Source organism: Odontesthes bonariensis, chromosome 15 (assembly GCF_027942865.1).
Source record: "Odontesthes bonariensis isolate fOdoBon6 chromosome 15, fOdoBon6.hap1, whole genome shotgun sequence".
Taxonomy (NCBI): Eukaryota; Metazoa; Chordata; class Actinopteri; order Atheriniformes; family Atherinopsidae; genus Odontesthes; species Odontesthes bonariensis.
The window spans coordinates 35293438-35305654 of record NC_134520.1 but is presented as its reverse complement, the minus strand read 5'-3'; the positions used below and the strand labels follow the sequence as shown (position 1 = coordinate 35305654).

Genomic DNA, 12217 nt, shown 5'->3' with positions numbered 1-12217 from the left:
ATACTAAAAAAACATGAGCTCTTTCACCGGACATCTTAAAGCTCGGCTGCTGGAGGAACAGCACTGCTGCCACAATCCTGCCTAAACATGTATATGTGTTTTATGATCCACTAAACTCTTCATTGTTCTTGCTTTTCTGTTTTATTTTCTGTCCTATTGTGTTTTCTCTCTCTGTAATTATTCCCTCTTTTCACACTGGCCATGAAGGCTAACTATTCTAACTGTTGTTACTGTTGTTTTATTGATTTTACCATCCTGTGTTGTTGACATCAATCTGCCGAAGGGACTAAAGATGGAAATAAGCCGTTGGCTTTAATCTTGCATATTTACATGTATATGTTCATTAATATGTATTGTCCCTGCCTCAACTCTGACAATGTTTAAATCCAGGCTGAAAACAGTTCTATTTAGCTGTGCATATCACACCTGAACGTATTTTATCTGCACTCTTCACTTTTAAATTAATTAATTAATGATTATTTTTAATGGGTTTTTATTTTTTAAATTTTTTAAAATTTTTATTATTATCATTATTATTTATTTTTTATTTATTTTTATTTTTTAATGATTTTATTGCCTTCTTGTGATTTTATGTAGCTGTGAAGCACTTTGAATTTCCATGTGTACGAATTGTGCTCTATAAATAAAATTGCCCTGCCTTTAAATAAATAAACTCAAACTCAATGAAACTGTACTCGTTTTGTTTTAAATATGAATTCTTTGCAGCTTAAACAACTGTATGAATCAGTTTCTGTTCCTTTTAAAGGGCGTAAGTTTCCATTCCTGGGAAACCCAAAGTTACCCTCGGCTGCAACACGAGTGACGTCACCTCCTCGGCCGCGCGAACCGGATCCAGATGTGTCGCAACTTTCTGTCTCAGATTAGCGTCTTCTCATTGGACTTTGGTCCGTTCAGGCTGTAAAATCGCACAGATAAGTCGCGAGACGCGTCTCCTGAGACTTCGCGCGACAACGCGCCGCCCATAAAAGCCTCAGAAACTGAGCTGAGATCCGCAGATGATCCGCAGATGATCTGAGACGCTGCAGAGGCTCCTGGTTTTATGCAAGAACAGCTCTAAAAGCGACAAACAATTCACACAGATTCCTATTTCCAAAAGAAGCTGAATGATGAGGTGAGTACCTGTAATCAGCGTAATTAATAACCTTATTAACCTCTTTCTTTACTCATTTTATGGAGTATGCATGCTTGTTTATTCCCTCCTGTTCAGAGTTAAATCTGTCCTGCCATATCCTCACATCGTCCGTCTGTTCGGTGTTTCTTATGAAAAGAAAAAGTTTAGTAGTTGGAATCTTTAAAGCATCGTCTGATAAATATTTCACCTCAAAACTACATTCAATGTTTAAATCCAGGCTGAAAACAGTTCTATTTAGCTGTGCATATCACACCTGAAAGTATTTTATCTGCACTCTTCACTTTTAAATTAATTATTTAATGATTATTTTTAATGTTTTTTATTATTATTATTTTATTATTATCATTATTATTTTTTTATTATTATTATTGTTGTTATTATTATTATTTTTATTATTATTTTCTTGCCTTCTTGGGATTTTATGTAGCTGTAAAGCACTTTGAACAACCTTGTGTGTACGAATTGTGCTCTATAAATAAAATGGCCTCGCCTTCATCAGATTCAGAGCGTTGTCACAGAAAGAGCTGATGCAAACGTCTTTTTAAAGTTTTCTTACAACTATTTTAGATTAGTTTGTTTTTAGATTGGAAAATATTTTATATCAGCTAATTACATGTTACTTACTCTGTTTTAAGTCTGATAAAAAAAATAGGCTCATTATTCTCAGTGTTTGTTCTTGTAACACTCAGCAGGGGAGCTGGCTCTGACCACCAGCTGTTTCCATGCTGATGACTGGACAGACTGATGGAAACATGCATCATTCATCAGAGTCATGAGTGCAGCAGTTCTGTAATCATTGCTGCAGCTGGCTTTAGTTTGGACTGTTGTTGTTGTGGCTCCATCTCCTGGTAGGGAAGAGTATTACAGAACAAAAGACGAGGAAAATTAGCTTCAGTTTGATTTCAGCCTCTTGGGGCTCATAGGGTGAAACAAAACTGTATTGTACGGAGCCCCTAAAGGGACATGGAGGGATTTTTTTATTTTTTTTATTTTTGCGAGATCTGGCCATTTGTCCATAAAAAAACAAATTAAACTTAAACCAAACAAAATCAAAAGACCACTGATGCATCATGGGGGATGTGGTTTAACGCAGGCAAAAGAAAATGAATTCTTGCGTTTTCTGATTATTTATTTCCAAACAATAAAACAAAGAAAAGAACAAAGAAAACCTGCTGCCGATGGCCCACCCAGGTGCATGCTGGGACTCCAGGTGCCCAGTGTGACCCAATTACCAAAAATATTCTAAACAAATAACTAACAAGGAATATTAGCAAAAAAAATCTAATCTAAATAAAGCACTGAAATTAATCAAATAAAGTTACTCATAATTAGCAAATAAAATTTTCCAACTAGAACCAAAAAACAAAAACTAACTTTACAAAATAGCTCCTAGAAAAAACTAAAGGTTTTCAGGGGAAAAATGGGACAAGTTTTTGGAAGCTTTTTTTTTTTACTTCTTTTCATTTAATTGAAGTTCACATCTGTGGTATGTATGTTGCTTTTATTTTCAGCATCATCAGAACTAGCATTCCACAGCCTCACATCCAGTTAGTGCTCATACTGACGTAAAGACAAAGACGTTTTTAAACTTGAACTCAAAGTTATCTGTTACATCCACTTGGTCCGTAAACAACAATATTCCTCCTGAGACCCAGAGAAAAAAAAAAGTTTTTGGTTTTCTTTTTTTTTTTTACACCACATAAGTCTTTGGGGTGAAAAAAACATTACGACAATAAAAAAAAATGTCAAAACATGTTTTTATTTTTTTTTACAGTATTTCCTTTGGAGAGGACATCGGGACTCCGTTATTGCAAATATGAACATATAAACACATTTAGAGTTGTACATTTGCAACTGAAGTCTTTTGAACCTTAGTTTTTGGTGCAAGGAATATTCCTGAGAGAGAGGTGATACTCAGCCAAAGTAACGTAGTAAAGTAACGTAACAAAGTAACGTAACAAAGTAACGTAACAAAGTAACGTAACAAAGTAACGCAACAAAATAACGTAACAAAGTAACGTAAGAAAGTAACGTAACAAAGTAACGTAACAAAGTAACGTAACAAAGTAACGTAGTAAAGTAACGTAACAAAGTAACGTAACAAAGTAACGTAACAAAGTAACGTAGCGTAACAAAGTAACGTAACAAAGTAACGTAGTAAAGTAACGTAACAAAGTAACGTAACGTAGTAAAGTAACGTAACGTAAAGTAACGTAACAAAGGTACGTAACAAAGGTACGTAACAAAGGGACGTAACAAAGGGACGTAACAAAGTAACGTAACAAAGTAACGTAACAAAGTAACGTAACAAAGTAACGTAACAAAGTAACGTCACAAAGTAACGTAGTAAAGTAACGTAACAAAGTAACGTAACAAAGTAATGTAACAAAGTAACGTAACAAAATAACGTAACAAAATAACGTAACAAAGTAATGTAGTAAAGTAACGTAACAAAGTAACGTAACAAAATAACGTAACAAAGTAACGTAACAAAGTAACGTAACAAAGTAACGTAACAAAGTAACGTAACAAAATAACGTAACAAAATAACGTAACAAAATAACGTAACAAAGTAACGTAGTAAAGTAACGTAACAAAGTAACGTAACAAAGTAACGTAACAAAATAACGTAACAAAGTAACATAACAAAGTAACGTAACAAAGTAACGTAACAAAGTAACGTAACAAAGTAACGTAACAAAGTAACGTAACGTAACAAAGTAACGTAGTAAAGTAACATAACAAAATAACGTAACAAAGTAACGTAACAAAATAACGTAACAAAGTAACGTAACAAAATAACGTAACAAAGTAACGTAGTAAAGTAACGTAACAAAGTAACGTAACAAAGTAACGTAACAAAGTAACGTAACAAAGTAACGTAACAAAATAACGTAACAAAATAACGTAACAAAGTAACGTAACAAAATAACGTAACAAAGTAACGTAATAAAGTAACGTAACAAAGTAACGTAACAAAATAACGTAACAAAATAACGTAACAAAGTAACGTAACAAAGTAACGTAACAAAGTAACGTAACAAAGTAACGTAACAAAGTAACGTAGTAAAGTAACGTAACGTAACAAAGTAACGTAGTAAAGTAACGTAACAAAGTAACGTAACAAAGTAACGTAACAAAGTAACGTAACAAAGTAACGTAACAAAATAACGTAACAAAATAACGTAACAAAGTAACGTAGTAAAGTAACGTAACAAAGTAACGTAACAAAATAACGTAACAAAGTAACGTAACAAAGTAACGTAACAAAGTAACGTAACAAAGGTACGTTACTTTGGCACAAAGGTAAGTAAAATGGCCACATCCTTTTTTTTAAGTATATTTTTTATTCAAGAAAGCACAAAGTAAGATTCATTTAAATACAATATCTTGAATTGGATTTGTTTTCTTTTTAACAAACAGAACCCACCCACCCACAACACCCATATACTGCCGTAAAGGGAAAAAAACAAAACACATATAAGCATAGATAGCAAAGTTAAATAAATGAACAATGCAATAAATTAAATAAATAAATAAAGGGAAAAACAGTAATAATGATAGTAGTAATGCTAGTAAGAATTAAAGTGTCCATACAGTGATGAGAAAATTGAGAAAAATAAAAAAATAAACAATAATAATAATAAAAATAATAATGACAGACAATGGGGGCATTACATATAATAATAATAATAATAATAATAATAATAATAATAATTTTTATTTATAAGGCACTTTATATTTACAATAAAATCTCAAAGTGCTATTCAAGTATATTCAAGTACATGTCAATAATTAGGCAAAATCCAATATATATCTCAGGGCTCCATAGGCTAACGTAACAAAGGTACGTTATTTTGGCACAAAGGTAAGTAAAAATGGTCACATCCTTTAAGCCAGTCGTTCCCATCACCTTATTTAACAAATCAAGAGCTAGCTGATTAGTGTAGTAGTTGAATCAGGTGTGTTAGTTCTGGGTTGGTTTTGGATTGTGGTACTCCGTGAAGCAGTTCTTCCTCTTTGAGATGCAGATATTTTACACTATTTTATTGTGTAAAACAGGTGAAATTAAAAGTTAGCACATCCTGATGTCTTCTATGGAGGACACACGTAAACAAGATATTTTTTTGGTGAAAAAAGAATTACACTCCTCTGAAAACTCATCTAAACTTTTCCTTATAAATTAATTTACTAGAATCAAACTGAATATTAAACTCACAAAGCTCGTTGTGATCGCAGCCATTTGGAAGAACCAGGAAGAGAATTCTGTCAAGACTCCAATCCAAACACATGTCATATCATTGAAAAGCCCAGGAAGTGCTCTGTAACTAAAGTAACTAAAGTAGTGATGCTCCGATCAGCATTTTTTGGACCGATCACTAAAATCATGATCTGCCCGATTGCCGATCACGGAAGGAATCGGACATTTCCATGCCTTTCATCTAGCAGAGAGTGCACCATTTATAGAAATTAAACCACCAGAGGTAGCTGGGGACATGTAGAACAAGAATCTGGTGGAGTTTGCAGAGAAAATTTTGATTTGGTTCTAAGTTAAGTTTTCAAATCTGACTATGCAGAAATGAGTTTGATTCTGAATATGCTTCAATAATTTTGTTCTATCATTTTGTTTTAATCATTAAAAAGAATGTATTAAAAAAACAACCAAGTAATGACAGGTGTATGTATTCCAACAAATGAAAAATCAACTTCGATATAGATTTCTGAGTTTACGGGGTGCACTCTGCACCATAAATCTGCTCACACGCTTTACCGTACGACGTGATGTAAACGGGCACTCGATTTTCAAGTGTAGCTAGCGCGACCGTGCCTCTCCGAAGCGCAGATGGCGTGACCGCAGCAAGTTTCACATCTTTCTGACACACTTTGAAGAAATTCCAGACAGGAGAGGTCATGTTGTCGAGATGCACTGTAGAGGTTTTGCCTGTTCGGTTCTGTACACACGTCACGTACCACATGAGAAAGTGGTCGCTAGTAATTTACGTCACGTGATCGGTTTTTTGATCGCATATTTTTCCGATCGCCGATCAGGCTATTTTTGGGAATTATCGGCCGATCATGATCGGCAGCCGATCGATCGGAGCATCACTAAACTTAAGTAATAATTTATGAGTAACAAACAACTCAAGTAAGTGCTTTCTCAAATGTCATTTCAAATACAAAACATAGAATCACTTTTATAAACACTTTCATGATTTACCTTTATTTAACCAGGCAAGCAATTAAGAACAAAAATTCTTATTTTCAATAGCAGCCTGTCTTTCAGATTCAGAACAGACAAACTTGTCTAAAGATAAATCCTCTTTTTTTTTTTTTTAACCGAGCACTCTTGTCAATTCTCAACTAATTCAGTCCATTTCACAGTGTATCAAAAGCCTCGTTTCCACTATGCAGTCCGGTACGGGTCGGGTTGGAACAATTCGCTTATTTCAGTGTTTCCACTACCAGGAAAGCGTACCGGTCCCATGGTACCTGTTACCATGGAACCCGTTACCATGGAACCCATGGTTCCCATGTCTGTGTAACCCTTTTGCTTGGGGTACCCAGCACCCAGGACCGGTTCCAGGCTCTGCTCTCCGTTGTCGGCGAGGAGGCTGTGCAGCGGGAGCTCGATGGCGCTGTGCCAAACCAAAAAGTTTTCCAGCCGATTGCCGCAAAAATGGCAGAGCGTGGTTTCAACCGGACCGCGAGCCGGTGTGGCGTTAAGCTGAAGAAGGCAAGGCAATTTTATTTATAGAGCACAATTCATACACAAGGCAATTCAAAGTGCTTCACAGCTACATAAAATCACAAGAAGGAAATAAAATCATTAAAAATGTAAAAAATAAAATAAAATAAATAAATAAATAAATAAATAAATAAAATAATAATAAAAATTTAAAAAAAAATTTTTTTTAAAAACCCATAAAAAATAATAATTAATTAATTAATTTAAAAGTGAAGAGTGCAGATAAAATACTTTCAGGTGTCATATGCACAGCTAAACAGAACTGTTTTCAGCCTGGATTTAAACATTGTCAGATTCCCATCCCTAGTAGGGGCAGTTGAACAGAAGGCCCTATCTCCATATGTTTTTAGTCTGGTGCGAGGAACGGAAAGTAGGTCCTTGTCTGAGGAGCGCAGAAGCCGCGACTGGGAGTAGGGGTGGAGGAGATCAGAGATGTACTCAGGTGCGAGTGAGTGGAGAGATTTGTAGGTGAAGAGAAGGATTTTATAGGTGACGCGTGCTTTGACTGGGAGCCAGTGAAGTTGCCTAATAGCTTCTCTGCTGCTAAAGCTGCGTCGACGTCACTTCCTTGATCTGGGAGCTTAAATGTAAGATGAGGGTTGATCTACTACTGTAGACAACAAAGTATATGCTATATTCTACATGATTTTTTATGAATTTTTATGTTGTAGAGTTGTGAATTTATTTTATCAATGGAGAAATTGAGCAGCCTTACTTTGTTGTCTACAGTAGTAGATCAACCCTCATCTTACTTTGAAGCTCCCAGAAGTGACGTCGACGCAGCTTTAGCAGCAGAGAAGCTATCAGGCTTGTGTTGATAATAATAAACTCCTGGACTATTTTCAAACTTCCAAATGCATCGTTTTGTGAGTACAGACCATATTTGTACTACTGTAAAAGTTTTGTGTCATGGCATGTGATTTTAGTGTGGTAATTTTGGAGATACTTCCAGGGTCCATCAGCGCTTGTGCTAAGCTATTCGGGATAACTCAGTATCTCAGCTGATGTTCAGCCAGGATCGAAAAAACTTCGGGTGGGCTACTTGGCTGGATGTCACGGTTCAAATGACCCTAGGGTGAATCTACTCCGAACCATCACTTTAAAGAAAACTGTTGAGCATAGAAGTGCTGAGTGTTTGAATTAAGACAAAATTGGGCGAACAGCAGCTTGTGTGATGTGTTGTGAAGCAGGTGGCTGTGAAGGAAGCCAGTCGTGCTGTGTTGTATAGGGTAGAAATTGTGAAGGACTAGTCGCTCAGCCCTGGCAGGAATAAGTCGATGAGCTTAAACTGGAATTGTGGATACGCTTTCGGAGCGGGCAGGGTGTCGTCAGAGTACGTAAATCATTCGCTCATGGTGATGTCTTGATGCCAACGGCCAACCTTTAATGCATTGAAGGGGGGATTACCCACGGATTAAGGCACACACTAGCTATTAATGCCAAGGCAATTCACCTCCCAATCAGTAGGCGGCGCTACGTTAGACGACCCAATCTGGCGACGTCTATAGTGAAAGTGGTTGATTGGTTGTTCACCTTCCGGCTCCGTTCCACTCCTCACAGTGAACGATGGCGACCGAGAGAGAAAGACTGTTGTTGGAGTTGGAGCTTGTTGATGTTGAAATGCAAATAATTTTGACCAAATGTTGACCGGCACACAGTAAACTCCTTCAGAAATGGCAGTTGTTGTTGTTCTGAGAGGAAGGAGCTAAACCGGAAAAGTGATTACGGAAATGATGTTGTTAGCCGACCAATCACAACCCTTGCGGTCTCCGCGAGTCTCCGTCTCCTCAACGGATAGATAGGACGGAGAGCGTCTCCGTCGAAGGAGAGGGCTCTCCATAGCTCTCCATAGGCGACCATAAATCAGCCTTAAAGGGATAGTTTGTCTCTTTTGACATGAAGCTGTATGACATCCTATATCAGCAACATCCTTTATGAACATCTTCTTACCCCCTGCTGCGTCCTGTGAGCAGAGTTCCAGCCTCGTTTAGGCGTCCACGAAGGTAGTCCGGCTAGTTGGCTGGGGCTTAAAAAATAAAGCGTTTTGCTTCTCAAAACAATATGCGTTCAAAAGAGTAATACATTTGCATCACAAAATCGTCCATCTAGAAAAAGTCAGACCTCACAATCTTGGCCCTATTTTTGCCTCCCTTGATATCAATGCGTCGAGCCACCTGCCGATAGCCGCGCCTGTTACGGTGTTTACTGCTCGGTCTGCACAGCAGGCAGTGATACGAAGGGAGAGAAAATAGGGCCAAGCGATGTGACTGAAGGCATCTTTGTGTGTATTACAAAAGGACCCTGAAAGGGCGAAAGGTTCTGACCACTTGTCACACCACACTTTGGTCCTGAGGAACTTTTTTGTTTTGTTTTTGACTGTAAGGGTTCACAATGTGATTATTGTAATCATCTATTTCTCTGAGCAGATTGTGTCATCTCTCTGGTCATTAATACATCTTTTTAAATGCTTTTCCATCAGTGCTGCTCAGAGTCAGTCCAAACTGGAAGCCCTGGAGTGTCACTTCACCTGGGGGCTGGACCCCAAAAAGAACAAAATTCTCCGTCTAAAGGGTAAGCTGGAGGACATCGGCACAGAGGAAGGAAACTGCTGGCTGGGTCACATTTACAACCTGCAGGGGTTCATCCAATACAAGTTGGGCTCCTTTGAAGAGGCCCGACGTCTCTTCAGCAGGGCCACGGAGGCCTTACACCAGCTGAGAAACACAGAGGAGGGTCCCTGGTTGGTGGTGAACTACGGGAACCTGGCATGGCTGCACCATCATCTGGGCGAAGAGGATAAAAGTCAAGATTACCTGTCAAAGGTGGAAGCCCTGATAAAGAAATACCCATCTCCACTACAGGATGAGCTCCACCCAGAGATCTTAGCAGAGAAGGCCTGGACTCTGATGAAGTTTGACAAAGACAAGCAGCTGCTGGCAGCAGATTACTTCCAGAGAGCCATCAGGATGAAGCCAGACATGGTGCAGTGGCAGACCAGCCGGGTGGTGGGGTTGATGAGTGTTCATAAGCACAGTGACACAGACCTGGAGGACGTCTTGGAGGAGATCAGAATGGCCAGAGAGGAGGATCCAGAGAACTTTTACCTCGCTGCTCGTGACCTGCACCAACGTGTCAGGAGAGGAGAGCAACTTGAAGATGAGGCACACGAGTTGGCAAAAAAGATTTTAATCAATCCTGTCAGCAGCTACAGCGGCATGAAACCACTGGTGAGGCTGTACAGAGAACTCAAGCTCTATGATGATGCCATTGATGTGGTAGAGGAGGCGCTGAAGAAGCATCCAGATGAGCCCTACCTGAAGAGGTGTGCTGCACTCTGCTACAAATGGAAAATCACTTCTTCCAGAGACGGCCGCCCAAATCAAAGAATGCTTGACAGAGCCATCGGTTTGACTGAGGAGGTGATCTCTCTTTACCCTCAAGCTTCATTATCCAAGAAGATCGACCTGGCAGCAATACATGCAAAGTCAGCTCGGGGCCTGACGAAAGCCGATCAGATATACAAGGAGCTGCTGGAGGCAGATCTGGACCCTCCAGAAAAACAGCTGATCTACAACGGCTACGCAAGATACTTGTTCTATGATCGAAAAGACAGACAGAAGTCGATTCGGTATAACATGAAGGCAGCAGAGATACCTCACCAGGGCTTCTACAGGCAGAACAGCATCAAAACGCTGCAGAAGATCGCAGAGCGAGGCAGGGACAGAATGTGCAGAGAAATCCAGGAGTTTCTGGCAAATCTGCAAGATTCTGAGTCTGAGTGAGTTCTTAAAGACACGGGCTCCAAATCTGAAGAGAAAGCTTTTCACATCTGTGTGTTAACAGCTGAGCTCAAGATGGAGGAGAGAAAATTTAATCTCATGCTCACAAAAAAATTTTTTTTAAAATAATACCATTTCTTAAATCTGTGGTGTCTGATATGTGATAGTTTTAGAAAGAAGACTGTAATGTTTGCAGTGTGACACAAAACTCAGTCTCTGCTTTTATAAACAGAACAGATGCAACTAGTTAGAGCATAAAATGCTGCTTTTAAGCTGTAATAACACTACTGAACAAATATGTTCATGAAAAATATCTTTTTCTGGTGACTGTACAAGAGTTTTATGTATTCAAACATTTTATGTGAATAAAATGTGCAAAACTTAACACGTCTGAATATTTGATGTTTCCTTTGATGTATCCGTTCAATACAAACTGTGAGCTGAATAAACTTTCTCATCAGGCATCTCTACAGAAAATGAATTGTTGGAAAAGAACAAACATTTTACTGGGTAAAGTTCAACTGAACCAGAAGCTCTAACAGCATCAAACTGATAAACAGCAGCAGCAGAAACTCCAGAAAGAACCAGAACAGAAGGAACATGTCTTGGGTCTCTGGGTTCAGCTGTGTTTTCCCCTCTTTGTGTTATTCTCCCTTTTCCATCCTGTGTGTGTGTGTGTGTGTGTGTGTTTGTGTTTGTGTTTCTTATTTCCCCCTGATTCGATATAATCTGTAATTGTGAGAATGTATAAAGCATTCTCACTATTAAGTTCCTGTTTCCCTTTATTATTATTATTCCGACAGTTTTTGGCACCTAACTACTTCTGCATACTTTCAGCTATTTCAACAATTTTGGTATCAAAATGTTCAGCTCTTTCAGCACATTCCTACTTTCATTTTTGGTGTTTCTAACTTTTACACTTTTTAATATATTCTACTTTTATTCAAATTTTCCTGTCATTCAAATGAATGGAAACTGCTTTCAGCTCTTCTAAAACTTCCTCCTCTTTCCAACCTAACTACTTCTGCATGCTTTCAGCTAGAGACACCATTCAAACTTTAAATGGGTCACAAGACATTCAGCTATTACCAATTGTTTCAGCTTTTTAAAATCTTCATCCAATTTTGAAATATGACAGTTTCAAAAACATGAACATTTTGCTCCTTCTTGGTTTTCATGAATGAGCACACAGTTGAGTGCGTGCTGGAAAGTTTAAAAATGTTCAGTTTTTTCAAACAAATTCCTCTAACTTTCATACAGTTTAACTTAGAGAAACACATTATACCTTAAAATGTAGGAATAATTGTCCTCTTTCAGCTAATGTAACTACTAAAGAGCTCACAATTACAGAATTTCAGCCATGAGTCTTGAACCGAGATCAAACTCTCAAGTTCTCTGACTAACTCCAATGTTAAGTTTGGTGGTACACAAAAATCCTTCAACCAATACCTCAGCAACAGAATTACTGCTAAAATTGAACTATTTTCAGCTTTTTTAGCATGGTCAGCTATCCCCATTCAGCTCATAAGCATTTTCACA

The 12217-nt window shown here is 38.0% G+C and overlaps 1 protein-coding gene across 1 annotated transcript; it reads left to right on the top strand.

The window, feature by feature from the left end:
- Positions 1 to 915: 915 nt before the first annotated feature.
- LOC142399949 (antiviral innate immune response effector IFIT1-like) lies at positions 916 to 11063 on the top strand. Its single transcript, XM_075484508.1, has 2 exons — positions 916 to 1132; positions 9379 to 11063. Exons 1-2 carry the CDS (start codon positions 1125 to 1127, stop codon positions 10679 to 10681), a joined length of 1311 nt encoding a protein of 436 aa, XP_075340623.1. The 5' UTR covers positions 916 to 1124; the 3' UTR covers positions 10682 to 11063.
- The last annotated feature ends 1154 nt before the right edge of the window (positions 11064 to 12217 follow it).